Source organism: Squalius cephalus, assembly GCF_949319135.1.
Source record: "Squalius cephalus genome assembly, chromosome: 2".
In the NCBI taxonomy this organism is placed as follows: domain Eukaryota; kingdom Metazoa; phylum Chordata; class Actinopteri; order Cypriniformes; family Leuciscidae; genus Squalius; species Squalius cephalus.
In genome coordinates, this window is record NC_137123.1 from 51408118 (window position 1) to 51434311 (window position 26194).

Below are 26194 nucleotides of genomic sequence, written 5' to 3' on the forward strand. Positions count from 1 at the left end.
CATATTAAAAAATACACTGTCTTGCTCTTTCTGTTTAGTCTGCACCTCTCTGACCGAGTACTTATCAGTTTTGAGGAGTTTTACGGTGCCTTAAAAGACCCAGACTTCAATAAAAGTAACCCTGCAGGTCCTCTTACAATTCCCCAGACACTGGCCCTGCTGAGAGGACCTGCACGCGGCAGGTGAGATCTCTGAGGTCGTGACGCACTGCAGTATTTTTGCTGAAGTTAATGGTCCAGTTAACTGTCATATCAAATATATTCCTTGTTGTCATCTGGGGGAAAGTGGTAACTAAAATATAAAAGTCATTTTATATTTTAATTAAAAAAGCAATTTAAAAGGCAATATCAATAAACAGTTCAGATAATTTAATCAACAAAAGTAGCATTAATATTAAAGAAAAAATAGTATAAGCATACTTTTCAAGCTAAACATTTCACAAACATGTTTTTTTTTTTAAATATATATAGTAAAATGTATGGTAAAATAGGAAAGAACACATCTAAAATAGTGTGTCTTAAGTTAACTTCTTGTTTATTGAACGGTTCTAGAAGCATGGTCATGCGCTTTCTCATTTGATTTGTGATGTTGGCCTCTGGCCTGAATGCTTTGAGTGCTGTGTTTACTTCTGCTGTTATTCAGAACAACAGCAAGAATGCGATATTGCTTTTATATCTCTATAGGCTACTTTATGGTTGTCAAACACGTCCAGTTATGAACTACATCTGTGGTTATTCTGCTAGGCCAACTGTGGCTCAAAAAAGTAAAGTTGTTATTCTCCGAAATGTCCTTTTTTTAGCCCCTTTTCTTGCATTTGATCGTTTCGCAAATTTTAAGGGGAAATTTGTAATGTTCTTTGAACATTCTAAAACAAGAAAACGTTTCAGAAAACAAAAACAAAACAAGATGTCCTCACTGCAGCCTGTAGTGCAATGACGTACTGCATTAAAAAAAAAAATCCCAAACCAGTTTAAGGTTAGGTTGTATAGGTTTAGGGGTTAGTATCTTACATCAAGATGTTTGGTCTGGCAACTCACCATAGACACGGCTCAATCCGAGGGGCGGGATAAACGGCTGTCTTTCAAATTCCCTCTGCACGCAATAGGACAGCGCTTCAACCAACCAGAGCGTTTTCCCAACAGCGGAGCTAGTTGAGATTCAACTTTTGCCATATCTGGCCGGCAAAATTACGAACACATCTTCCTTTTTTAAAGAATGACTTAAGTGCCGTTCTATGCTCTTTTCTCAAAGAAAACTTAACTCCAAGTCCTCCAGAGTCGCGGACAAAGCCAATTCGAAAGATGTTCGCCAGCAGCAGCCGCCATTCTTTGTTTTGAAGTGGCAGGTAACCGTCGCAACTCTGTCGTCATTATGTTAAGCCCGCCCCGCCTACTCTATACACGACGTGATTGGCCTGACCCAATTTAGGTTTTTGCAGCTCGAAAGTCAACGGAGAGTTGCTAGACTGCCCTGGCTGCAAAATACATTTTGCTGCCGCCAGGGTGCGTCTAGATTTCTAGGCTAATCTGTTGCAGCATTATGTCGGCGATCAGCACTGTGAGTTTTGGCATTGACATGAGTTATGAAATCTTTAGAATCGACTGCGGGGCGGAGTTTGCGCCAAATAGGTTTGAGAAATGAAAACTATAAGTCCACTATATATTTGATTTAATGCAGTACGCCATCGTGCTCCAGGCCACACTGAGGACGGTCAAAAAAAACAAAAAACTTCTGTGAACAATGTATAAATAATGTTTTTGCGTTAACTTTTTAAGAACATTATTAAAGACCAGATCATTTTAAATAAACATTCTATTTACGTTACTGGAAGAATGTTTGTTTTATAACTTTGAGAGAACCTTGTTAGAACCTTGTTCCCCTGTTAGATGGGTAGCTAGCCCTGGCCCCCTGGTTGAGAACCATCATTAATAGATGCCATTTGGTTTATTATTTTGTAAACAATGCAGCATTCAGACATAGCTTATATCTAAAAATACATTTTGGGGTCACTGTTGATTATTGAATCTAAACTGTAAAAAACCCCACAAAAAAAACAGAAGTCATCGCTCAAACAATACTCTAAAAAGACATAACGATTCAGAAAGAATGTGAACTGCTCAAGCTCAAGGTTCACCAGCAGGGAGTGCGAGAGCAGCTCAGAGAAGGCAAAAGGATGATCAGCAAAGCAGCTTACAGCTCTGCAACCTCCATTTCTCCCTCTCTGTACTACTGCTACTATTGTATCTAACTGTTTAAAGCAGCAATGGAATACAATGAGGTTGTAGAGGGAGTGTGCAAGAGTGCGAAAGTTTGGTTGGAGTGTGTGTGTGTGTGTTGTACTGATTGCGTAAGACCTGGTCAGACCAAGACACACTCCAGCCGTGAGCAAAAAAAAAGAAGAAATCTCTGTGACTAATCTCACACATTTTCCCTCTCTTTCTTACAGACACATTGATTATGAGACTACAAGTGAAAGATGGCAAAGATAGGATGAGGGAAAGAAAAAAGACTGAATAAAAAGACATAAGAGGGATAAAGATGAAAGAGAAACAGGAAAAGAAGAGAAATGTGGCACACATAAAAAGTGCCCAAAGGGCAGATTTATGGGTCCGAAAAGGTTGAAAATAGAAAGAAAGGATAAGTGGAAGAGATGAAGGGACATAATAAAGAGAAGCGTTTAATCTCTTGCTCTCTTCCTCTTCATATGTATGATTGACAGTGTGTGTGTGTGTGTGTGTGTGTGTGTGTGTGTGTGTGTGAGTGTGAGTGTAAGAGGGACAAAAAAAAAACAGAATTTTTAAACAATCTCTTTTTTTTTTAAAAAGAAAGTAAATAAATAAGAGATTTTCGATATGTCAATAATTTGAATGTTTACTGATACCACGGTCAGCATACACCATTAAAAAAAATGAGTTTTTTTTTTTTTTTTAAGAAAATAATACTCGTATTTAGCAAGGATGCATACAATTGATCAGTGACATTAAATGTATTTACAAGATATTTATATTTCAAATAAATGCAGTTCTTTTGAACTTTCTATTCAACATAGAATCCTGCAAAAAAAAAAATTATCATGGTTTCCTGAGCACAAAATAAGCATATTAGAATGATTTCTGAAAATTAAGCTTTGCTATCACAGAAATAAATTACATTTTTAAAATATATTAAATATTTTGCTATATTAATATAGTATAATGTGAAAACAGCAGTGATTTTACTGTATTTTGGTCAAATAAATGCAGACATGTAAGCATAAAAGACTTCAAAAGTCAAACAATAGTGGATAAACATGAAAAATGAGCTTCTGAGTTGCTATTTTCCCTGATTGTGAACCCATTTCTCCCACTGTAGGTTTCTGGAGTGTGTAGAGGTTTTGTGCAAGTCAGACAATCTTACTGAAAACTGGATTTCTGCCGCAGAGTTCAGAAATATTCTCAACAAGCTCAAACTTCACCTGAAAGATCCAGATTTTGAAAAATTATGGAAAAGGTTTGAAATGATTAAATTGTGCATTTATTTATTTATGCATTCATATATACAATTACATAACTACAGAGGTTTTTTTAGAATAGAATTTTCTATTAAAAAAAAAAAATCAATAAAAAAATCATTTTTTTTCTTTTTCTTTTTTTTAAACAGGCTAGATGTGGATGGACTTGGAGCAGCCAAACAGACTATTTTTCTGAAGAAATTGGGATTGAGCAGAAGGATTGAACCAAACAATGAGAAAAACTACCACACTTCCATTAACGCTAAAGCTGAGGACACAAAAGGTAAAGTTGACCGTTAGCTAATAATATAGTATTCGTACAGTTTCAAGTAATGTTTCATGAGCTGATTTTTTCTGCTTTATAAAGTGTCCTTATCTGTTAAATTTACTAAATAATCAGTAATCAAATGTATCAAAAAAGTAGTCCAATCACAGTCATAAGTGAAAGTAAACCGAAGTATTACTATTGTACTAAAATTATGAATTGAAATGATTATAGATCAATAGGATTGATTTTCTCAGAAGCAGAGGGACAGACTTTGGATAAACTAGCCATTTCAGTTTGCTTTAGATGTGTACTTGAGCAACAGTCGACCTATAGAGGGTGCTGTGATCCTGTTTCATTACGGTACTAATGATTTAGCTTTTGCTTGGTCTAATTTGAACTAATCAGAAGATTAAGTTATGTCATTACATAATTAAAATGTTCATAAGTTCCTGTCATGCCTTCCTCTTCACTGCAGCTCCTGCTAGGGCACTCTCTGAGGCAGAAGAGGAGCGTCACACATCTATCGCCATTGAGACATGGCTGAAGGACAGATTCAGAGAAGGAGCTCAGAAGATGAAAACAGAGTTTGATCAACTGGATCCTGAGAACAGCGGGAGGGTAACAAACAGCATCGGGCTTCATAAACAGGCTGGTTTATCATATTGATTGATGTAAATATTGTGTGTGTTCTGTTTGCAGGTGAGGGGTGCAGACTTTCTGCAGGTGTTAGGGAAGTTTGGCCTGCATCTGAAGACAAAGCACCTGGGCCTGTTTCTGTCTCGGTGTGGTCTGAAGCTTAAAAAGGGCTGCGTGCAGTACTTGAACTTCCTGCGCTCCTTCCAGGACAGAAGTTCAGATGGCATCACTCACAAGATCATCTCCAACCCAAAACACCGGTCAGATTTACAACATAGCAATATCCTAATAATATTTATTCATATGGAGCTTTGATCTCTCTTACAACATCTGCAATTCTGCTCTTTTTTTTTGTGGCAAAGATGCAACACATTTTTGCTTACTAAGAGTTTAAAAGCATAAAAAGAAACATCCAATGTAAATTGAATGAGGCTAAAATGATTTTAAGTGAAGACGGGTCACTTAAAATCCTTTTAGACTCATTCAGTTTCATTGCTTACAGATGCATAGATATAAATAAATATTCCATATTCAAGTGGATTAATACAGACATATGCTAGTAGCCAGTATTAATTGGGATATGACAATCACATCACTATATTTACATGACACAGACAACTGAATACGTTTAAATCCATCTAATTTCAGAATATCAGAATTTTTCGTGCAAACGAAGTCAGTGCTGAACAAACAGAACAGGAAATCTTTGTACACAATACCGTTTAAAAGTTTGATGTCAGTAAGTTTTTTTATTTTTTTTTTATATATATATATATATATATTTACTCTGCAAGGATGCATTCGATTAATCAAATTTACATTTTGCAGTGTTACAAAATATTTATATTTCTAATAAATGCTGTTCTTTTGAACTTCATTTTCATCAAATAATAAAAAATGTATCACGGTTTCCACAAAAATATTACGCAGCTTAATAAGCAGATAAATATTAAGAAGTTCAACTGTTTTCAACATTGATAATAATAATAAATGTTACTTGAGCAGCAAATCAGTGTATTAAAAGGATTTCTAAAGGAGCATGTGACACTGAAGACTGGATTAATGAGGCTTAAAAAATGAGCTTTCCATATAAAATTTTTTTTTAATATATTAAAATTGAATTTTTTTAATTGTATCATAATTTTACAATATTACTGTTTTTACTATATTTTTGGTCAAATTACTTTATTGTGCTTTTAAAAAAATCTTATTGACACCAAACTTTTAAATTGTGCATGTGGTGGGATTTTATCTGAACATGACCACATACAATATTGATTCTGATAAGTGTAGATAATTCCGTTCTGTCACCAGTAACTGAGCAGTGTGGAAACAGAAACTCTGAGTCTTTTCTCTGCTTACACAGAGCCCAAATTACACAGAAGCATCCAGAGAAAGTGATCTTTAAGCCTTGTAGTCAAACTCTTTCCATTTCTAACAAGCTTACGGGCCATAGTTCCTCCCTGCCCTGGGTCACCCAGCACACAGGGTTCAGTAAACAGCAGCTGAACATTAGGCCTAGACTGACTGTGTTTGGTTTGATTAGGGTGGTCCACAGCTTAAAGGATTGGCGGATGAATAAAATGGGCCAGGCAAACAGTTACAATGTATAGAACCTTTCACCATGGTGACAATATACAGTGGCCCCAAAAAGTATTTAAACACTTAAGCCACATTTTACAATCCATGAATTTTATTGCAATAGATAACAAAACATTAGATCTAATGCAGTCTGTAAACAAAATATGATATAGCTTTTCTCTAAATAACTTCTCTTATATATATATATATATATATAAGTTATTTAGAGAAAAGCTATATCATATTTTGTTTACAGACTGCATTAGATCTAATATATATATATATATATATATATATATATATATATATATATATATATATATATTTGCAAGTATATTTGTAATATATATATATATATATATATATATTTGCAAGTATATTTGCAAGTATTTTATTATTATTTTAATCAAATACTTCCAGTGTCATTTGTAGTGGATATTTTATATATTCTAAAGAAAAACATGTTTTGAAATGTTTTTTTTTTTTGTAGGTTTCATTCTGATGAGAACCTCAGATGTGCTTCCTCCTTAAGTGCCATAGAGGCCAAATTAACTCGCCTGTTTCAGTCAGAATACCTCTCCCTCCTCCAGACCTTTCAGTGAGTACAATCCCATTCTCTCTCTCCCTCTCTCTCTCTCTCTCTCTCTCTCTCTCTCTCTCTCTCTCTCTCTCTCTCTCTCTCTCTCTCTCTCTCTCTTTCTTCCTTCTACTCTTTTTCCTCTTTTCTCCTTGTGAACAAGACCCCATTAACACCCTCTAAATAGAGAACAGGTATCTTTTCTCTCTCTTTTAACACAAGATGTTTTACTACCTTTTGGGTCAAAGGTTGACACGTTTTTTTGGTCTCTTTAATTATACCTTTCCATTGTTACCAAGAACCTCATCATAGAAACACTTCTGCTCAAATGAGTTTCCTTTAGAACTCCCTCAACTCCAAATCCTCTAACTAGAAGCATCTCTCTTGAGTTTGAAAAGACCATTCTCTTACTTACCTACAGCTAATGCGTTTAGCAAATGCTCTATTACACTTGTTGAAAAGAGAATGTAATTTTTTATTTTTCAAAATCTATGTGTGTTTCTTTGTGTGTATGTATTTGTATAGGAGCATTGACAAGCTTAATAAGGGGACTGTAAGTAAAGAAGAATTTCGAGCTGCAATGCAGAGCAGGTAAATTTTTCATCTTTCTTATCTTTCATAAAATAATTTTCTCTTTAATGTTTCTCATGTAACACCTCAGATTTGCAGAGTTTGAAAGCAGCTTCTAAAATAAATCTAATTGATAATTAAGCTGCATGATTATGATTATTATTGGCAGAAAATGTTTGTCTAAAATGTTGTGGCAGAAATCACACATTCACATGGACTGATCGAGTCTCACTTTCAGCATATTTACTTTAAAAATATTGTCGTCATCATCAGCACTCTCATTTGGTGACACAAAAAGCTACATTTATCATTGGATTAGAACACTAGACCAGTCGTTCTCAACCTTTTTGACTCCAAGGCCTCCTAATATATTTCTGGTACTTCTGTTGTTATGACAAAGCTGCTCATTTTCAAAAAAATATTATTGACAGAAACTAGGAGTGACAATATATTAAAATAATGAAATAAAATAATTATAAAGTATAAAATTCCATAACTTTCTGTAACAATGTTCTTTAGCATTTGTTTGTTTGTTTTTCTAGTTGTTTGTGATTACAGTTATTTATTTTTTTGTACTCACAAATTGCAATTTCTCAGCTATGTCTACCAAATAAAATATTTTAGAGAATGACATAAATAGAAAAATGTAAAAATGTATACATTTATACAATCTATTATAAAAATGTATTTGATTTTTCATGACTTTTCCAGGTAGAAATTACATTAAAATTCCATCATATAACAAGGTTTTCCAATACTGTAAGAGTCCTGGTCCATAAATATAAATGACAGTTAAATTAAAATAAGATATACAATGTCAGCTTACAATTGTTTTTTGCTGTTTTAAAGTTTGTCTTTAATTTAAGCCATCTTGTGGCCCCTTTAAAGTGTGGTGAGGCCCCCTAGTGGGCTCCGGCCCCCTGGTTGGAAACCACTGTACTAGACTGGTGTGTATATGATGAATAGTTGTTAAAACTATTTTTTAGATCATGTGTTATCTTGCCTACGGGACTAAGTAAGCCATTACTTAGACTGCTGCCCCCTCAAAAAAGACCCTGCCTTATTAGTGTCTAAACTAAGTGAGACCCTAATTTACTCATATCATTGAAGTTTGAAACACCCCTGTCTTTTCTCTCTGTCCTTTAAAACACATTTACCTCACCATAATCCTCTTTATTTGAGTATGTAGTATTGTAGTGAGTGTGGACCATGTCTGTCAGATCTGAAGGACAATCTCACATTTTTATTCATAATCTTTGATAAGTTCATTTGTCTTTATCTGTGTTTTCTGGAGCGAGTGAAGGTTGTAGTTTGTGTGAGTGAATATTTGAGGGTGTGCATACGTGTATGTGAAGTCTAATCCCTTGATTGACTGGCCAGTGTGTGTCCAGCTCTGTGCGATGCCCGGGTGAAGAGGGCAGTTGACCTTATGACCTCTTGACTCTGCAGTGTGCGAGAGGGTCAATGAGTGGCGTATGCTTAAGACCTGCTGGACTGGCCGGTCCTGATGAGTGGACTCTCTGCCTGTGGTGACATCATGTGATCTGGTGCTGACCTTCCCCTGACCTTCTCCACAGGTTTGGCCTGGAGATTTCCGACCCTCAGTTTGAGCAGCTGTTGGACAGGCTCCCTCTTGACCGCCACGGAAATGTGCAGTACCCGATCTTCATGGCAGCCTTTGACACCAGGTACAGAGCCTTTAAACCAGTCAGCTTAACATTTGCTATATCAATGTTAACTGCACACTAGTTTTGGATTTCTTTTTTTTTTTACTATTTAATGTTGGCATCATGTTGCAGGACTGCATACCTATTACAAATGTAATAAGAGGGAATTAATAAGCTTTTAAGATAAAAAAAAAAAAAATGCTTTATATTTTGGGATTTTTATCAGCATTGGTTTCAAGGATCCTTCAGAGATTTAGAAACATTTCACTCCACAGAGCTTAAAAAAAGTAAAAAGTAATGAATTAAAAAATTGGTGACAAAATATGGAATTTTAAATTGCATGGACAATGTTTGTTCGTTTATTCATTTAGAATATTTCAATTTATTAACATTTGTGAAAATAGTCTCCAACTAGAAGGTTCTACTTATTTTAATTTTAAATAGGTACAACCATTTCAATTGATTGTATTTGAAAGACTTTAGCCAAATGCTGAAAATCTAAGAAAAATATGATGAAATTATTTGATTACAGTGAAATTACAAGTCATGTCCGCAGCTTATTGTCATTTTTGATCTCAGCAACAAGTAATACAACCTTTTCTTTGCAAATCGCTTTGCAAATATGCTCTGTATTTCTCTGCATTTAAGAGAAAGTTTAAAAATGTAATGGAATTTTAAATATAAGATAATACAAGCCATAATTTAAATGAAAAGAATTTGATATTGTGTAGTAGTTATTTTTTTATTTTTTTGTGGCTACAACAGTTTGCATGATTTGTATTCAGAAAGAGGGAAGAGATTAGGTCTCTAGTGACGTCATGCTTCAGGGTGGCTCTCTCCTTTGCTTTTGTAATTTTGTCATTGTGCTTGTCCGGATGCCTACGCTAGCCTAAAAAATATGCAGGTCTATAAAACAACATATATTTATATTTACAAGTGTATGCGTATTGGCTAACTGCTAAAAGCTTATTTGCAAAAACAATCATCCTACAATTTAGCATGTGAGTCAGATATGCATTTCAGTTCATTTTAAACTAATTTTAAATTATATGCCATTAAAGTTGTGATGGCATAAAGAATTTTGCGTGTTTTATAGCTAACAAACAGTTGTCAAATTAATTGAACTTGAAAGATATTGTAAGATAATCTAAACTTTGATTCAAACTTGATGCTTGAACTCAAACATTGGTTAAGCTTTATTTCGATTTTCAACAAGATATTCCACTAACAAGTAACTTTGCAACTACATGTCAACTAACTCTCATTAATTTGCAACTACATGTCAACTAACTCAGTATTACTGTTAGGGTTGGGTTAGTAGAAAAAGTATGACATAGTTGCAAAGTTACTTATAGTCAGTAGAATGTCTGTTGAAGGACCATCAAAATAAAGTGTTAGCAGATATTAAGCAGACTGTTTACTAAAACTCTAATGACTGGTAGTTGACATGTAGTTGTAGAATGTCTAAAGTAGACTATCGAAATAAAGTGTTACCAAAATATTTATGCAGCTGAAAGCACAGTGGTGAACCAGTGATGAAATAAATGCAACACATGCATGGGGAACAAAAAAAGAGGAATATGAGAATAACCTATATGATACGTGTTTCTTGCAATGAGCCCACATATTTCGTGTTTATGCGAAGATGCTTTAAAATAGTTGGATATGAGGATTAGGTTCTGACCACCCTGGGGGACCCATGTGAACTCCCCTAACCACCTAATGAATGACCAACAATAACCAACGCTATGTAAACGTTTCTTAAATAGAACAGGGTAATGAATTTTAATCTGCTAGAGTAGCAGCTCTGAGACATGCAGTTTTAGTGTGTGCGTGCGTGTGTGTGTGTAGGGTGTGTGCACGCATCAAATGGGGGCAGGGTTTAAGCTTAGCTGCTCATTTTATTTTCTCTCAGTGTGTGTAGGGGATAAAGACCTAGAAAACCAGCCTGGCTTAGTTGACAGGTGACAAGGGTTATACTGAATGGGGATTTTGTAATACTAACAGTGGGGAAAAAGCCCATGGTCCAAGGGACCTCCTGAATAGAGAGAAAGAAAACTTTAGAACTTCTATACTCGCAGAGAACAGTGAGAAAGGCCGACCATGCCCCGCCAATGACAGCTACAAACTGTCGCTCTTTCCCTTTCGCTTTCCCTCTGTCCCATGAGAAATGCTAAATCATTCATGCTAAAGCGGCCTGATCCCAGTGTCAGTAGTTCCTGTGTGGCATTTCCTCTGTTTGGGTGAAACTTTGACATGTTAGTCAAACAGAGCTTTAGCTGTCAACATTCAGACCTCACCAGATTAACATCGCTCACATCCCGCTCTAGCTTTCTTCTGAGTTTAATCACATTATTGAACCTTATATTGGACATTTAATAGCAACAATACAAGAGAAAGCTACATGTGAGTAGATAGTAACAAATAAACTGTATCCATATTATTTCTATCAGATTTTGCTATACAAAATCAGCCACCTCAAGTTAAAGCTTCTATCAGCCAGATATTGGGAAGAGCAGGAGCAAAGTGATGAAGTGGTGTTTGAAATTAGCAGAATTTATGGAATATGTTCTTTAAAGCTTGGACAAGAAACAAATTCAACAAGTGTTGCTACAACAAACAAAGGAAATGGAAATGCACTCTTAATATCTCCTAAAGGAGTCATGAACTGCATTGTTTTATTGTTTTATAATGCTTCCTTGGGTGCACTTATAATGTTAGTATGATTTTTACATCAAAGAAATTGTCATAATTTAGAAATAAAAGGCATTTTTCCTACTCTGATTTGGACGCTCTGTTTGAAGGGGCGTGTCTGCTGGGAGACTTCAGTGTGAACGCCCACTGCTGTGATTGGCTAACATCTTTGCATATGAAATTGCGCCGAAATTGCGACTGATTTACCAAAGAATCCACAGTGAAATCCACAGACATTCACATTGTTGAACAATTCCTAACATTAGGATTACTAACACGCTAGTGGGCGGGGCCAAAGCTGCGTTGCGATGATGAAGTAGGCATTGATTTTCTTCTGCAGAGGGGGTCTTTCACCTATCTATGACATAGATAGACACATTCCTCAACGAGTCGTTCGCTGGGCTTGGTTACAAATGAAAGCTGGTTTTGGACTAACAAGGAAGTTTATATGTCTTTACATATCTCTTATATGTCAAAAGCTCAAGGAAAATTTGATCTCTCAGTTCATGACCCCTCTAATATCATCTAATAATCTAATATAATCTAATATAATCTAATATAATATAATATAATATAATATAATATAATATAATATAATATAATATAATATAATATAATATAATATAATAATGATGTATAGTCCTATCCATGAAGATGAATTTCATGTTACTCTATTCCCTCTGCAGATTTGAAAGCTTTGCTTCAGTAATGGTCGTTTATACTGCTCGAAAAGTATGAAAATCTGATCTATCATAAGTTATTTACTTTTTGATGGCTCTAGCATTAACGATTAAAGTATATATATATATATATTATCTTTTTTTTTTTTTTTACTGTAAACATCTGGTAATATTTCTAGTGTTAAGAGTGTTTCATCAGCCTCAATTTAGCTTGATTTGTCTACCTCTCTATGGTGGTAAAGTGGCCTAAGGGTTGTTGGGCCCCTCACAGTTTGTGTGGTCCCTATGGTGAGACCAAGAAACCAAGCAGTCATAGGATGTGTAGATGTCAGATCTTCGTGTGGGAACCTCAGACGTCAAAATCCCAGATATCCCACCCTAATCTCCAGCAAAACATTTTGTTTTTCCTCTTTCTCTCTCTTCGGTCCCTCTCTCTTTTTCCTTTCCTCCCTCCACCCATTTAGGGCTTTAATATTTATTCATGGGGTGTGAAGGGGTTGAGACGGGGGTGTGGGGACAGGATCGGGATGGAAGGGGATAACTCCTTGAGCTGGGTCCAGGGCTCAGACCAGCGCTGGTGACAATGGCCTCAGTGTTGTGCTGGGTGTTGTGAGCAGGCCGTTTGGACATTCTTCCCCTGTCAGTGGAAGCAGATCTGGGAGGTAGCGGTGCCTGGGATTACCATCTCATTAATAGCAGCCATGACTTTTGTTCAAAGAACGACTTGTGTAATGTTGCCGTGTGGATGATGGGTAATCCGCTGAAGCTGCAGCTGTAGGGGAAACTGGACACAAACACACACTAACACACACACATTGTGGCTATACAATGTGAATCCTTTTATGAAAGAGGCATTGAAAACATAAAATTATAGAAGTCGATATCGACAGACAAACTGACCATAAACCACAAATCAATCTATCTATCTATCTATCTATCTATCTATCTATCTATCTATCTATCTATCTATCTATCTATCTATCTATCTATCTATCTATCTATCTATCTATCTATCTATCTATCTATCTATCTATGGTGACAGAAAGGGGACAGTTAAACAGACATCTAAAATGTTATTAAAGATTTATATTCCAAATAAATACAGTTCTTTTAAACTTTATATTCATCAAAATGTATATATATTTATCACGGTATCCAAAAAATTATAAGGCAGCACAACAATGTTTTGAACATTAATAATAAGACAAAAAGTTTATTGAGCACTAAATCAGCATATTAGGATGATTAAACCAATTGTAATTAATTATATTTCACAACATTCCTGTTTTTACTATATTTGTATCTAAATACACAAGACTTCTATCAAAAACATTTAAAAAATCTTACCCAGCTTTTTAACTGCAGTGTATATATTGGAGGTCAAATCACAAGACTGATTGCTTGGAAAATAATAATAGTACACCTCTTTTCAACAAGCCTTCTGATCTGATTTCATATCCAAAGCAGAACACAAAAGAAATGAAAGTCAGTGGGATTCAAAACAAAATATTTCAAAATATCTTCTTTTGTATTGTAGAAACAGATGCTATCAGGTTTGGAATGACATGAGAGTGAGTAAATAATGACATTATTTTTATTTTTGGGTAAATTGGCCCTTTAAAGATTTTTAATAATGATTGCACAAACACACACACACACACATTTTCACACACACTGTCTGAGCCCCAGCAGCTCACTCATGTGGCTCTTGTAGTCTCTTTCACACATTCCTCTCTCCACACACACACGTCTCCTGCTCTCAGATGGTGGCCCAGATTAAACAGAACAATACAGTCCAAACGTGATAAATGTGCATCTACTTATTCCTCTCTTTCACTCCCTCACTCAGTCCATCCATCCTCAGACGAGATGATATAAAAGCGAAATAAGCAGCCCATTCATTCACCAGTTATCTCTGTGGGCGTCTCGTCTCTGCGAGTGATGGGACTCCTTCCTCCTTCAAGTTCCCTCTTCTTTTAATTTCAAATCCCTCTATCTCCGCTTGTGGAGAACAGTGGGTCCACAAGGAGTTCAACCGACCCCTCGTCTGTTAAAACAACATGCTGTCTATCCTCTGAAGATCAGTCGTCTTAGGCAGAGAGGGGGTCTGCCAATGACTCTGAATCAGATGTGAACTTGGGTGGCAATCTAAAATACATGTATGTTAATCTAAATAGTATCTTGCATGTAAAAAGTTTCAATTCAAGAGCCATCATTACATTATCATACTTGAACTTGCAGAGCTGAGTGGATGGGGGAGGAGGGCAATTTACAAAAGGCAAACGAAACTCAGGGCCCTATCATACATCCGGTGCAATGCGGCACCAGGCGCGACGCAAGTGTTTTTTGCTAGTTTCAGCCCGACGCAGTTATCATTTTCACGTCCTGCGCCACGTTGTTTATATAGCAAATGCATTTGCTCCCATCTGTTCACCCATGGGCGTGCTGGTCTGAAAACGAGGTGTGTTCAAGCGTATTGTTGGCACGTTGCTATTTTGAGGCAACTGAAAAATTAGACTCCGCCATTGACCAACAAAAACCTTGTATAAAGTCAATGGCGCAGTATTGTTTTGTTATTTAAAAAAGCGCATTAGTAATATGAGCCTATAGGCAGGTGCACAGCGTGCATACACTCTGCTTATTACACACACAGGGATGCGCAGCAGCACACAAACATGCCAAATATTAAAAATAAAAGGATTACAATGTAACAGATTATCATTGTGTACATTGTGGTGAATTTTCTTTGGGAGTCCATATGAGACCACTCTGTGATCGTGGGAGTGGGCTCATTTTCTGGGTCTGTGGTGTGCGAGTGGCTCCCCCTCCATCTCACCCACGGTGAAGGAGGAAACACTTGTCGAGTGCACAAGCTCAACAAAATCCCCAAATCTCCCTTGAGGACCATAAACGGAAAAAGCAATCTTGTTTTTTAACTGTTCATTGAGTCCAGCATAAAAAAGGAAATCAAAGCACTGTCAGGGTAGTGGGTCTGATAAGCAAGGTCCAAAAAATAACTGGTATGGTCCTTGAGGGAACGATCATCCTGGGTGAGGAGGAGGAGGCGGCGTACTGCTGCTAGATCCATATTTTTTTCTGGACGGTCGTTCTGTCACGGTTAGCATGGAAGAGGAGAGGCAAGGATCTATTTGCAAGCAGTCTTCCACAAGCATACAAAGCAACATAAGAAACATAAATCCAACCAGGAAGACAAAGATCATACTCTAATGGTGATAAATCGCCCCGATTGCCTGCGAGCTTCTCCTCCTGTCTATACGGTAATTTCTCTACTGTGCAACAGAGAGTCGCGTGAGTAGCGATTATGATGCAATCGTTAGCCTATTTTTTTACAAAAAATGCTTCTACGGGGCCATAACGTAAGATACAAGGTAATGGAGCCTTTTATACATTTTCGTGTTTGTTTAGAAATAAATAATGGACAAATGGAGTCTTTAAACGCCTCAGATGTAAAGTTATTCGCTGTCAAAGTGACGCCAAAATGAATGGGAGTCAATGGAATGCTAACAGCAGGTGGGGGTCTGCTAATCAATGGCAGCGCCCGGGGAAGCTTCAATGTTTTATGAAATGTTTTATGAGGCTAACAAGGAACAGGTGTAGGTAATGAGTTGTCATGGAACCAAACAAGTCAGCTATGGAAACAAAAGCTAACAGGAATCAGAGATGATTCGTGGCTCTTCCAACTTGGATCATGTGTGCCTTGATAACCAATCACATTACAGCCTTGACGTCATTGAATTTCATTCAGAATTGTGCGACAGTCAATAACTGTGCGTATGTATATAACATACAATAGAAATGAATGAGAAGTGCCGTAAACTGAATCATACCTGTCAGACAATTGTCCGTGACTTCTCTTATAAAACAGCATTGTAAACTCTGAAAATAGATCAATACAAAATGAATGTTTACGAGCAAACATGTTGAAGATTAGCTGATGGGCTGTCAATTAATTAAATTATAGGCTAAGCCATTTTACCACAAAAGCAGTTTATTTAGTGTAGTGAAGCCTCTCTTTAGTTTTTTAAGTAAAAAAAACAAAAAAAAAACACCTCTGTTCTCCTTCTCTGCGTACCGCTGCAATAGAAGGCATTTAAATTTTTCTTTTTGGAAAACCTTGCAGGCTTGCCTTCAAGTGGCTATGCAAGAACTAAACCTCAGGAAATTAAATCCAGACACAGCCAGACAAAAGAATATCAAAATAAAAGTCATAGAACACTAAACACAAGGGAATTGAGACACTAGCAGACTTTTAACAATCAGATCATATTATGAAACATTAACCATGGCAATTTAGACTTTTTTCAGTTCTATCCTACTCCTAATATATGTAGAAACTGTCTTTTAAACATTTTAATATTAACATTTTTTTCCCTAAAATAAATCTATTCTTAAATAAATAACTTAAATCCTCAATAAATAGATGGATGTATGATAAATAAATAAATAAATAATTCTTATAAATAAATAAGAATTGATCAATCTATCAAGTAGAAAATTGGGCCAGTTTACTAAAAGGTTTTGAATTTCTTTTTTTTTTAGGTTTTCTAGCAAGTCAATTGAAGAGTCATGTGCCCCCTTATGGGCATAAAAGAGAGACACATGTGAATTACCCCCAAGAGCTTATTTGGAAAACAAATGCAAAAACTGCTAATTTGTTTACTCTTTATAGCAAGGTACAATATATATATATATATATATATATATATATATATATATATATATATATATATATATATATAAGTAAAATAACTAAGTGCTTATCTTTTTCTTTGTTTTTTTACTTTATTACTATTATTTATTTTTAGTTACTTTTAAGAATGTTCTTCAGTTTATTTGTATCATCACATCAAACGCCTAGTTCATTTATAGGGGTAGCTAACATAGAATCAGATAAACATTTATTTTAGTTTATTTTGAATCGAAAATGTTAGCAAGGGATCAGTTTAGATTTCAGAGTTCAAATTTTCTGCAAATCTTGTGAGCCGACTCACTGGATATTTGACTCATTGCACTTTTCGTTTGAGTGTCTGTTTGTGATAAGCTAAGGTGTGTTTATTTGGCCTTTAGCACGGATGTCACGTCCTGCTGTGTTGGTTTTGTGGCAGGGCTGTTGGACATGGGAGTCCTGCTGAGATGTCCGTGGCTGGGTCACAAGGTCTCCTCCCTCAGCATCCAACAGTTCCACTAATATTTAGTTCTATATTTGTCCTGCTGTGTGACAAGCAGTTTGGCAAATTGACACTCACCCTTTGTTTAGTAGCATTTTCAGGAACTTTTTCTCACAGAGCTTTTAGTAAACACTTATTTTACCATACAGTCATGGCCTATTGCTATTCCTGGCTCATTCAGGTCAGCTTAACTGTTGAAAAGAGCAGTTTGTCTTGAGAAAATCCCATAGGCACGCTCACGTTGTCATCGACACAATGCACAAACACAAACATAATGCCTCTTGCTGTCAGTGTCACTGCCGTTTGCCTCTTTGAACTGCTATCAGAATTATTTGAAGCACCTCTGTCTTTTAAATCTCACCATCTCTCTCTGTCCCTCCTCTCTATTTCTTCCTTTACATAGTGCTTCTAACTCTGCTCTATAGCGCGTGACCTCTCAAGCCAGCGGTCCGCCCACCTCGTTCGGACTGTGGCCCTGAGATGGCCCAGACCGCTGCCCTAAAGCCTGGGGAGTGGTTGTCCTCTCTGGAGCACAAAAGAGCCACGGCTATCCGCTCAGCCGAGCCCGGCCCCCATGAACTCATCCAAGCGCACAGGGAACACATTAGCCTAGGCTGGGCTTTGTACGTCCGACTTTTCTCATGTGCTTCTTCATAGTTTAGCTAACACTTCAAGACCGTCAGGTGTCTGCATGGTTTGACCACTCCAGTTGCTCTCAAAGCGGTCAGCGCTTCAAGGCCATTTCGGTGTCAGGTCTTGTAGCGCTCCGTTTGCCACTCAAGCGAGAACGGCACAAAGCGGATCGCTCATTCTAAGGGTTTCTCGGGGCTTCTCCAACATAGTATAGGTAATCACAAAAAATCTGAAAAAACACAGCCATGGTCTCAAAGACTTACCCTTTTTCTTGCTCCTCAGGAAAGGAGCTCCCAGCCTCTTTCAGGCAGTCGCCCAGCCTGCCTTAAACCATGATACAGGCGAGGAGAAGAGTTCAGAAGAGGATCGGAGTGACCTTGAGGTATGACCTCATATGGTTTCATAACATATCAATTCTAAATTCCAAGTCTTACAAATGCTGCTTTTCAACATACTCTACCATTAAAATTTTAACGGTTGATAAGATTTCTTAATGTTTTTTAAAAGAAGTCCCTTATGCACACTAAGGCTGCATTTATTTGGAAAAAAATAATATTGTGAAGTATTATTGCAATGTAAAATAACTGGGTTACACTTTATTTTAAGGTGTCATTGTTACAGTGTAATATATTTAAGTACTGAGTTATATTAATTAACAAAATATACTTACAATAGGGTTAGGGAAGGATTAGAATTTGGTTGAGGGTTAGTTGCATGTAATTATGCATAATTTAATGTTATTTCTATGGTAAGTACATGTAATATATGTAACAAGGACACTAGAATAAAGTGTTACGAATAACTGTTATCTACAGTTTCTACAGTTATTGACCTTTATCCTTCTTCAGTGTCACACAATCCTTCAGAAATCCATCTAATATGCTGATTTGATGCCCAATGTGTGCGTGTATTATTTTCAATTATCTTATCTAAATAAAAGTATTAAATTCTTTTTTTTTGTTGAAAAAAAACTTTTGTTTTGAATAGTTGTGTAGATTCTCCCAGAAATGACTAGAACTATCAGAAATATTAGAAAAATCGGAAATATCACAAGTAAAAGCAACTGTTAAGCATAATTCTGTCTATTCTTATGTCTGCAAAAACAGTGAGAATAATAATAAACCTTAAAACTTATTGTAATCCTCAATGTAATTATTATTGTATACTTTTTTAAATGATTGTTAGTATTATTAACATTAATAATAACTTACATTCTGTAATATAATATTCTTATTGCAACGCAGTCTTGAATGGCTTTTTGTTATACTACTAAATGAGAGTTCTTTACATCAAGAAAAACTCTTACAGTAATCAGTGATATTAATGAACATTTACTGTGTTTCAGCTGTTTATTCTGGTGAAGAGTGTGGTGGCAAATCGTTACAGAGATGTACTGCGAGAGTTTGAAGAGCTGGATGAGAAAAACACCAGACGTCTCACTCAGGAGGACATGTACCAGTTATTTAAAAGGTGACATACCATATAAGAAAAACATATTCACTTACATTTGTTTTCTTCCATGTTCTTAAGATTTTTTTGTAATGTGATTGGTTACAATAAAAACCTCAGTATTTAACACTTTATCATAGTTTAATAGTAACAGCTCATTTAACAGTGAATGAATGCATGAATATCAAATGAATAATTGATCTGTTTTCAGACATAATGTCTTTATTATTTCTATTAGCATCTCAGTTTGATAGTCAGTACGTCAGAAGATTATCTGGGGAACATTTATATAGCTGTCTCCAACACACACACACACACACACACACACACAGACTGCTGGAATGTGGAATGCATTCCTCCTCATTGTCTTTAGCACCATGCCGAATCACTGAATCTTTCTCTGCGGTGTTTAGTCCTGGGTTTCTCCCAGAGTCAGCGGTCGTGACACAAGCATCCCTTGTGTGTCTCACAAGACCTATGCGGTCAGCCCGAGTCTCCCAGCTCTGGTTTTTAGAGAGCTCTTGCACTCTTTTGTTTTCCAAGACAATGCCAACGGAAAGCAGGCCTTTTCTCTTGGCAAATGATGCCTTAATTGTGCAAGTTAACAACCTGCTCTTTTTTTCCCATGAATAACAATATATTTGGTGTACGGAGCCTTAGAGAGCTGCTGGCACGGTGAAGATCTGAAGCTGTGGGTTTTTCAATGGCCTACTGCACGCTTGTTTAGCTGTTCCCATGCCTGCTTCAATTTCAGCTTCATTGCTGTACTGTGTATCTCTGTTGTTCCTCTAATTAGGGGTGCTTGCAACCATTATTATTAAAGAGTGGTGCAAGGATGACGTCAAAACCCGGAAGACTAATTTGCCACTGGTTCCCTCGAGATTTTGCTATGGAGTTTTATAATGGGGATTTTCAATTTATGAGTATAATAAAGCCTATGGTAAACATGCATTGACGATACTTTGACGTTTTGTTCTACAACGTAAACTGCACACACTCACACCCCAAATGTTCTTATCTAGTTACTTATTAGAAACAAATGTTTTTAAAATAAAAATGACACTTTTTTTTTTTTTTTGCTTTGTTTTGCTTCGTATTGTTTTTTTTTAGTTTTTTTTTTATCTTAAACTTGTAACTCGTCCTGCACGATTTTTGCTACATGAATTATAAATGTTTTTCCTAGTGGACAATAAAACCAACAAAACCCATAGACTTGCATTGAAAAAGGGACCCCAGTCATATCTAGAGATCAAAATATCATAGTAATAATGTGGCTTTTTTTTGATTTCATAAACACAGTAAGTAACACCCCAACAACAAATTTTCAACCACCCAGAACATCTTAGCAATATGCTAACAACCACTCATAACTCCTAGCAATGCCCTGGCAACCACCCAAATATAGTACTTTTAATAAAGTACTATCATTTATATTTAGAAAATAAAACTTTTCAAACATATTTTTCAAGGTATCAAGCTGGTTTACACTTTATTTAGATATTTAGTCCACTTTAGACATTCTATTAACTATAAGTAACTTGTGTTGTACAAGTAACAAATGTACTTGTAAAGTTACTTATAGTCAGTAGGATGTCATTGTCTGTATAAATTGCATTTTTGTAGTTGATCTTTGAGTGAATCTGTGATCCATCTATTTTTATATCAACCCTCCACCCTTGTCTCTTTTCCTTTAACTTGTCATTTCCATTCTTTTGCATTTCTTAGGTATTTCTCTCTTTTTTTTCAGTCTGTGAGCTAGATGCGTTGTTGTGGTGAACTGAGTTAAGTGTCCTGAACTCTTCTGAACTGTTCACCCCATGTGAGAACCTCCTTCATTTCTATAAATTATTTATCTGTTTATTTACTCTCCTCCCTCCCCTCCCTGTGCTGTTTTTCCAGCTCTTCCTTTGACCCTTTTGTGATTTTTCTCCCACCCTTTTTTATTCTTTTTCTACATCACCCTCTTTTATCTCTCTATTCATTTTTTTGGCTGGAATATGGCGGCAGGCCTAAAAGGAGTCGTGGTCTGAATGGGGGGCATCGCGAGTGGATTTGCATAATCTGTGGCGTGGCACTGGTGCACAGACACAGAGAGAGACGGTGCCAACCAGTCCAAGGTGAACTGAACTCTCCTCGCCAGCTCAGAGATTAGTGACACTAACAGGCTTTACAGCAGCCGAGTTCACAGAGGGTTTGGCTGACATATCAGTGCCAACTTCTCTGGCTCCCACAGTGAACATTGTGTATGTGTGCGTGTGTGTCTGGTGAGAAACTGTTGCTTCTTTGATTGATTCCTACAAGGCAGAGACAAACGCATACGTGTATGTTCACACGAACTCTTATGCGCACATACTCAAAACAACAAGGCCCAAACTGAACTGAAGAAACCTACTGAGGCACCAGAAAATGTTAATCCTCTAGATTCAAAGTATATGAAACAATAACTTAAGAATCATTATTTGGGTCATTTTTTTAAATGTCAAAGTGGTTTCAGAATATCCACCAAATACAGTTCTACCACATTTAAGTCAGACTTTAATAATGCAAACTATTGGGGAGAACAAGGACAATTGCAACTTTTTGGGTTTTGCTTATTTAAGGTGTGGTCACAACAGAGAAATTTTGAAATTTCTCTGGCAAAAAAGTTCCATTGTCAATAGTGTAGCGATGTATGAAGCACAGCTCACACAGAAGTCACTTTCAAACCAAGCAACTTTCAGTTGTTCAGTGCGGCAAATTCACGTGACCTGCTTGAACCAGTTGCGAAATTTACATTGGTAAATATTTTGCCCTCACAACAAAATTTCTGATCTCGTAGATTCCAATAGAAATGACTGGAATTCACCTGCAAAAATTCAATGAACAATGATATAACCACACCTTTACTCTGAAAATGTTTAGTACAAAACTTTCGGTTAAAACTTATTACTGAATGTTATTACTATAGTAAATTCATGTAGTAATGTGTAACTACATCACCTTAAAATAAAGTGTGACCAAACTTTCAAACACATTTCATAACACAATATAATTATTACATTATATGTCTATATATGTCAATGAATGATAAAGCTTTATATTAAGGATATATTGTAAAATCTACGAATATTAGTCAATACATAAAATATCCTTAAAAACTATAGGCACATACTCAGATTATGAAAGGCAGGCTTTAATAATGACATCAGACAAACAGGAAAACAAATAAAATATTGGCTGCTGAAAATTCAGTTTTGTAAAATACATTTTAAAATATATTCAAATCAAAAAAATGTTTTAAAATGTAATATTATTTCCACAGCATTGCTATTTTACTGTATTTTTAGTCAAATAGATGCAGCCTATTACTTCTTCCAAAACATTGTAAAAATCTTACCAATCCCTCACTTTTGAATTATGTATATTAAACTATATGTACTGTGTAGTATATAGGTAAATATACATATAAAGCAGCATAATTATTTAACATAATGACTAATTTGATTTATTGTAAATAAAAGTATGTACTTAAAACCCAAATGTAGCCTACATTTTACTTTAAATATCCATGTTTACCATAACAGACAAAGATCAGGGTTGTATGATATAGACGAGTGTTTGTTTGCTGTCAGATCCCCTCATAGTGTGTCTTCTCACAGTACTGTCCTTTCTTTAGGCGTGACGCTGTGTTTGTGCATCTGTGTGAGAGAAACTGTTGCTTCTGTGCTGTTGGTTGCCAAGTTTTAGCTTAAATGCTGTTCAAATAAAGGGGATGAGGGGGTATTTAGGGTGTGGGGGGTTTAAAGGGTACAGTGTTTGTATTCTTCTAAGAAAGCGAGGTGTATTCTTTAGATTCAGATTATCATCTCTCCCTTTCCCTCTTCCCATCATTTATTCCTCTCTCCTTGTTTGCCATTCTTCCTCTCACCCTGCTCAGGTTAGCGCTCCATCCTGAGGTAACTCGTGGAGAAGTCCGGAGGTTGTGGTCCTCTTTGTTAACCCAGCAGGATGGAACTGTGGACTTTCAACAGTTTATACGTCATTTTGGCCCATCGCCCAAATCCTGCTGTTACCCCAATGCCAAGCACAATCCCCCCAAACGTGGAGACAATGACTTCATGCGCCTCTCTAAAACACTCAACTGCGTCTCAGATATACTAGTGGATGCTCTACGGGCCAAGGTGGGGGCGTGCTGTCAAAAAACCTCTGCAGTGGTGTAATGTTCTTTACCTAAAAAAAGATGAGATATATGATTATGCTATTTAGACAATTTTCTGAACCTTTTTATCTCTCGCTCTCAACAGGTGGAGTTGTCTGTTTCTGAGCTCTGGACTGAGTTCTCCGAAATGGATTTTTCTGGAACAGGCTTTGTTAGCAGTGATGAATTTAAAGAGATTCTTATGAGTCTCTGTGTTCATCTCAGCCAGTATGAGTGTGATTTACTGGCCAGGAAGTTTGACATCAACCATGATGACAGGTAGATACACTTGCACACAAACAAACATTATGGAGGATCAACCCTGCAATAAGTAGATTCATAAATAAATCAAGACATTCGTGCATAATACTTTTTATATGATTAACTAAACGGTAACACTTTGCTTGAAGCTTTTATATATAATGCATTATAAAAGTATTTTTAATGCATTTATTAAGCCTTGCATGAAAATATATAATTGCATTACAATGTTCAGAATATATAATCAATTATATATACATATTTCTTCAAGTAAAGTGTTACCAAATCAACAAATGGAGATAATAAGCAAATATATAAACAAACAAATAAATAAAAATAATAACCATTATACAATAATAAATCTAAATGGTTTTTGGAAATAAAACATTCATTCATTTATTCATTAGATGCTTCATAAAACTGAGGGTTCCAGTCCCTTTTGCTGCTTCAGATATTTTATATATGTACACAATAAGGTTTGTGATACCGATAAATATAATGTATTTAATGTATCAAATCCAAACAAAACTAACAATGTTTTATCAATTGCAAGTAAATTGCCATAAACAATTGTGAAAGAATATGAAAAGAGTTTTTTTTTTTTAGGTTTACATAATACCACACCTCATACTTGTTTTGGTAATAATAAATCAGAACTATTTATTACTGGAAACACAAGTATCATATGTTCGTGACGAATTACTTTTTCCGAATTTGGATCAAGCCTATCAAACCTAAATATTTAGAATGCATTTAAAATATATTTTATAGAGAATTCACATTCATCCTGTAAGATAATACATAACTGAGCATTTCATGTCCTCAATGAATTTGTCATAAATTTGTTTTCTTCTGTCAGTGTATCCTACACAGAATTTCTTAGGCCTTTTCTATCCCAGAGTCAAATATGGAAGCATGGGTCTAATATGGCAGCTGCTCTGCAGACTCCCAGAGAAACTAAAGAAACTGTTACTCTGGAAACTTTAAGTCGCAGGATCAGGAAAAAGGTGATGCATTGTTTATAGTTGATAATATGTGTGAATGCATGGATGAATATCCACATTTTGCTTATGTTTTGTTGTTGCAGCTCCAACGTAAGGCCAGGGCTCTTAGAAAGGCCTGTGCCCGGCTGGATGGCTCCAGCACTGGGCTTCTGTCTGCAGCTGAGCTGGGTGCTGTGCTACAGCTGTGGGGAGTGTGCCAGAGCCAGGAAGAGCTGAAAAGTGTGTTCTCTACCCTTCACACCCACCCCACTGGACGCCTGGATTACCGCCCGCTCCTAATGGACAAACACAGGACATCCAGTCACAACCAGCAAACCAAACACCAGCTCAGCCAAAGGTGTCAATAGGTCAGAGGTTTATAACAAATGATGGCTACATTGGCTTTATAAATTTGTAAGTTGGAGCTGTCACCACTTCTTCACAAAGAGAGATGGAAGTTAATGTTTTAACTAATCATATTAACCCTATTGGCTTCATGTAGGTGGGCACAATTAAAGTTATAATCATGCTGTAAACATTATTGTTTTGCTTTATATTAGATTTGGTTGGTTGGCATGAATTGTATTTCAAAGCTTTATACATAACAGTAAAGTGTGTGCTTAATAAAATCAAGTCAAATAAAAATTAATTTGTCAACTGATATGAATGCAAATTAATTTACATTGTAATAACTATAGGAATAGGAAGTTGACGTGACATACTATACTACATCTAAAACTTTTTTTAAACAACATGTTGCTTATTTTTTTAGTATTTAGTATTTTTAGATTTTTGCATATTTTTTTTTACAAAATTAATTTGTCACAATGTGCACTACCATTTAAAAAAAAGGAAGGAAGCTTTTAATGAAATTAGCATTAAAAGTGACAGTAAAGACATTTATAATGTTATAAAAGATTTGTATTTCAAATAAAGGCTGTTCTTTTCAACTTTCTTTTCATCAAAGAATCTTGAAAAAAAGCAGCACAACTGTTTTCAACATTGATAATCATAATAAGAAATGTTTCTTGAGCATCAAATCAGCACATTCAAATGATTTCTGAAGGATCATGTGACACTGCTAACTGGAATAATGGCTGGAGAAAATTCAGCTTAACCATCACAGGAATAAATTATATTTTTAAATCTATTAAAAATATATATTTTAAATTGTAATAATTAATAATATTTCACAATATTGCTGTTTTTAGAGTTTTTTTTTTTTTTTTTTTACATTAAAAAAAAAAAAATTACCTTAAACTTTTGAACAGTAGTGTAAGGCTACCGTTGGTGTAAATTAACTACTAAATCCAAAAAGGTGATTTAAAAATGGTGAAAA

The 26194-nt window shown here is 35.8% G+C and overlaps 1 protein-coding gene across 2 annotated transcripts in view; it reads left to right on the top strand.

Annotated features, from left to right (window-relative positions):
- LOC307144260 (EF-hand calcium-binding domain-containing protein 6) overlaps positions 1–25670 on the top strand; it is a gene marked incomplete at its 5' end in the record, with an annotated part of 30283 nt that extends 4613 nt beyond the window's left edge. The window contains 14 exons of one of the 2 annotated variants that reach the window (XM_079846505.1): positions 39–182; positions 3352–3489; positions 3640–3773; positions 4234–4376; positions 4458–4654; positions 6466–6573; positions 7078–7143; positions 8700–8810; positions 18268–18367; positions 19331–19455; positions 23351–23594; positions 23718–23890; positions 24732–24879; positions 24960–25670. In XM_079846505.1, coding sequence (XP_079702631.1) covers positions 39–182; positions 3352–3489; positions 3640–3773; positions 4234–4376; positions 4458–4654; positions 6466–6573; positions 7078–7143; positions 8700–8810; positions 18268–18367; positions 19331–19455; positions 23351–23594; positions 23718–23890; positions 24732–24879; positions 24960–25223 — 2095 coding nt within the window. In that variant the 3' untranslated portion in view covers positions 25224–25670. The remainder of the gene's footprint in view (positions 1–38; positions 183–3351; positions 3490–3639; positions 3774–4233; positions 4377–4457; positions 4655–6465; positions 6574–7077; positions 7144–8699; positions 8811–18267; positions 18368–19330; positions 19456–23350; positions 23595–23717; positions 23891–24731; positions 24880–24959) is intronic. The other variant, XM_079846506.1, reaches the window with a different exon arrangement.
- Positions 25671–26194: the final 524 nt, after the last annotated feature.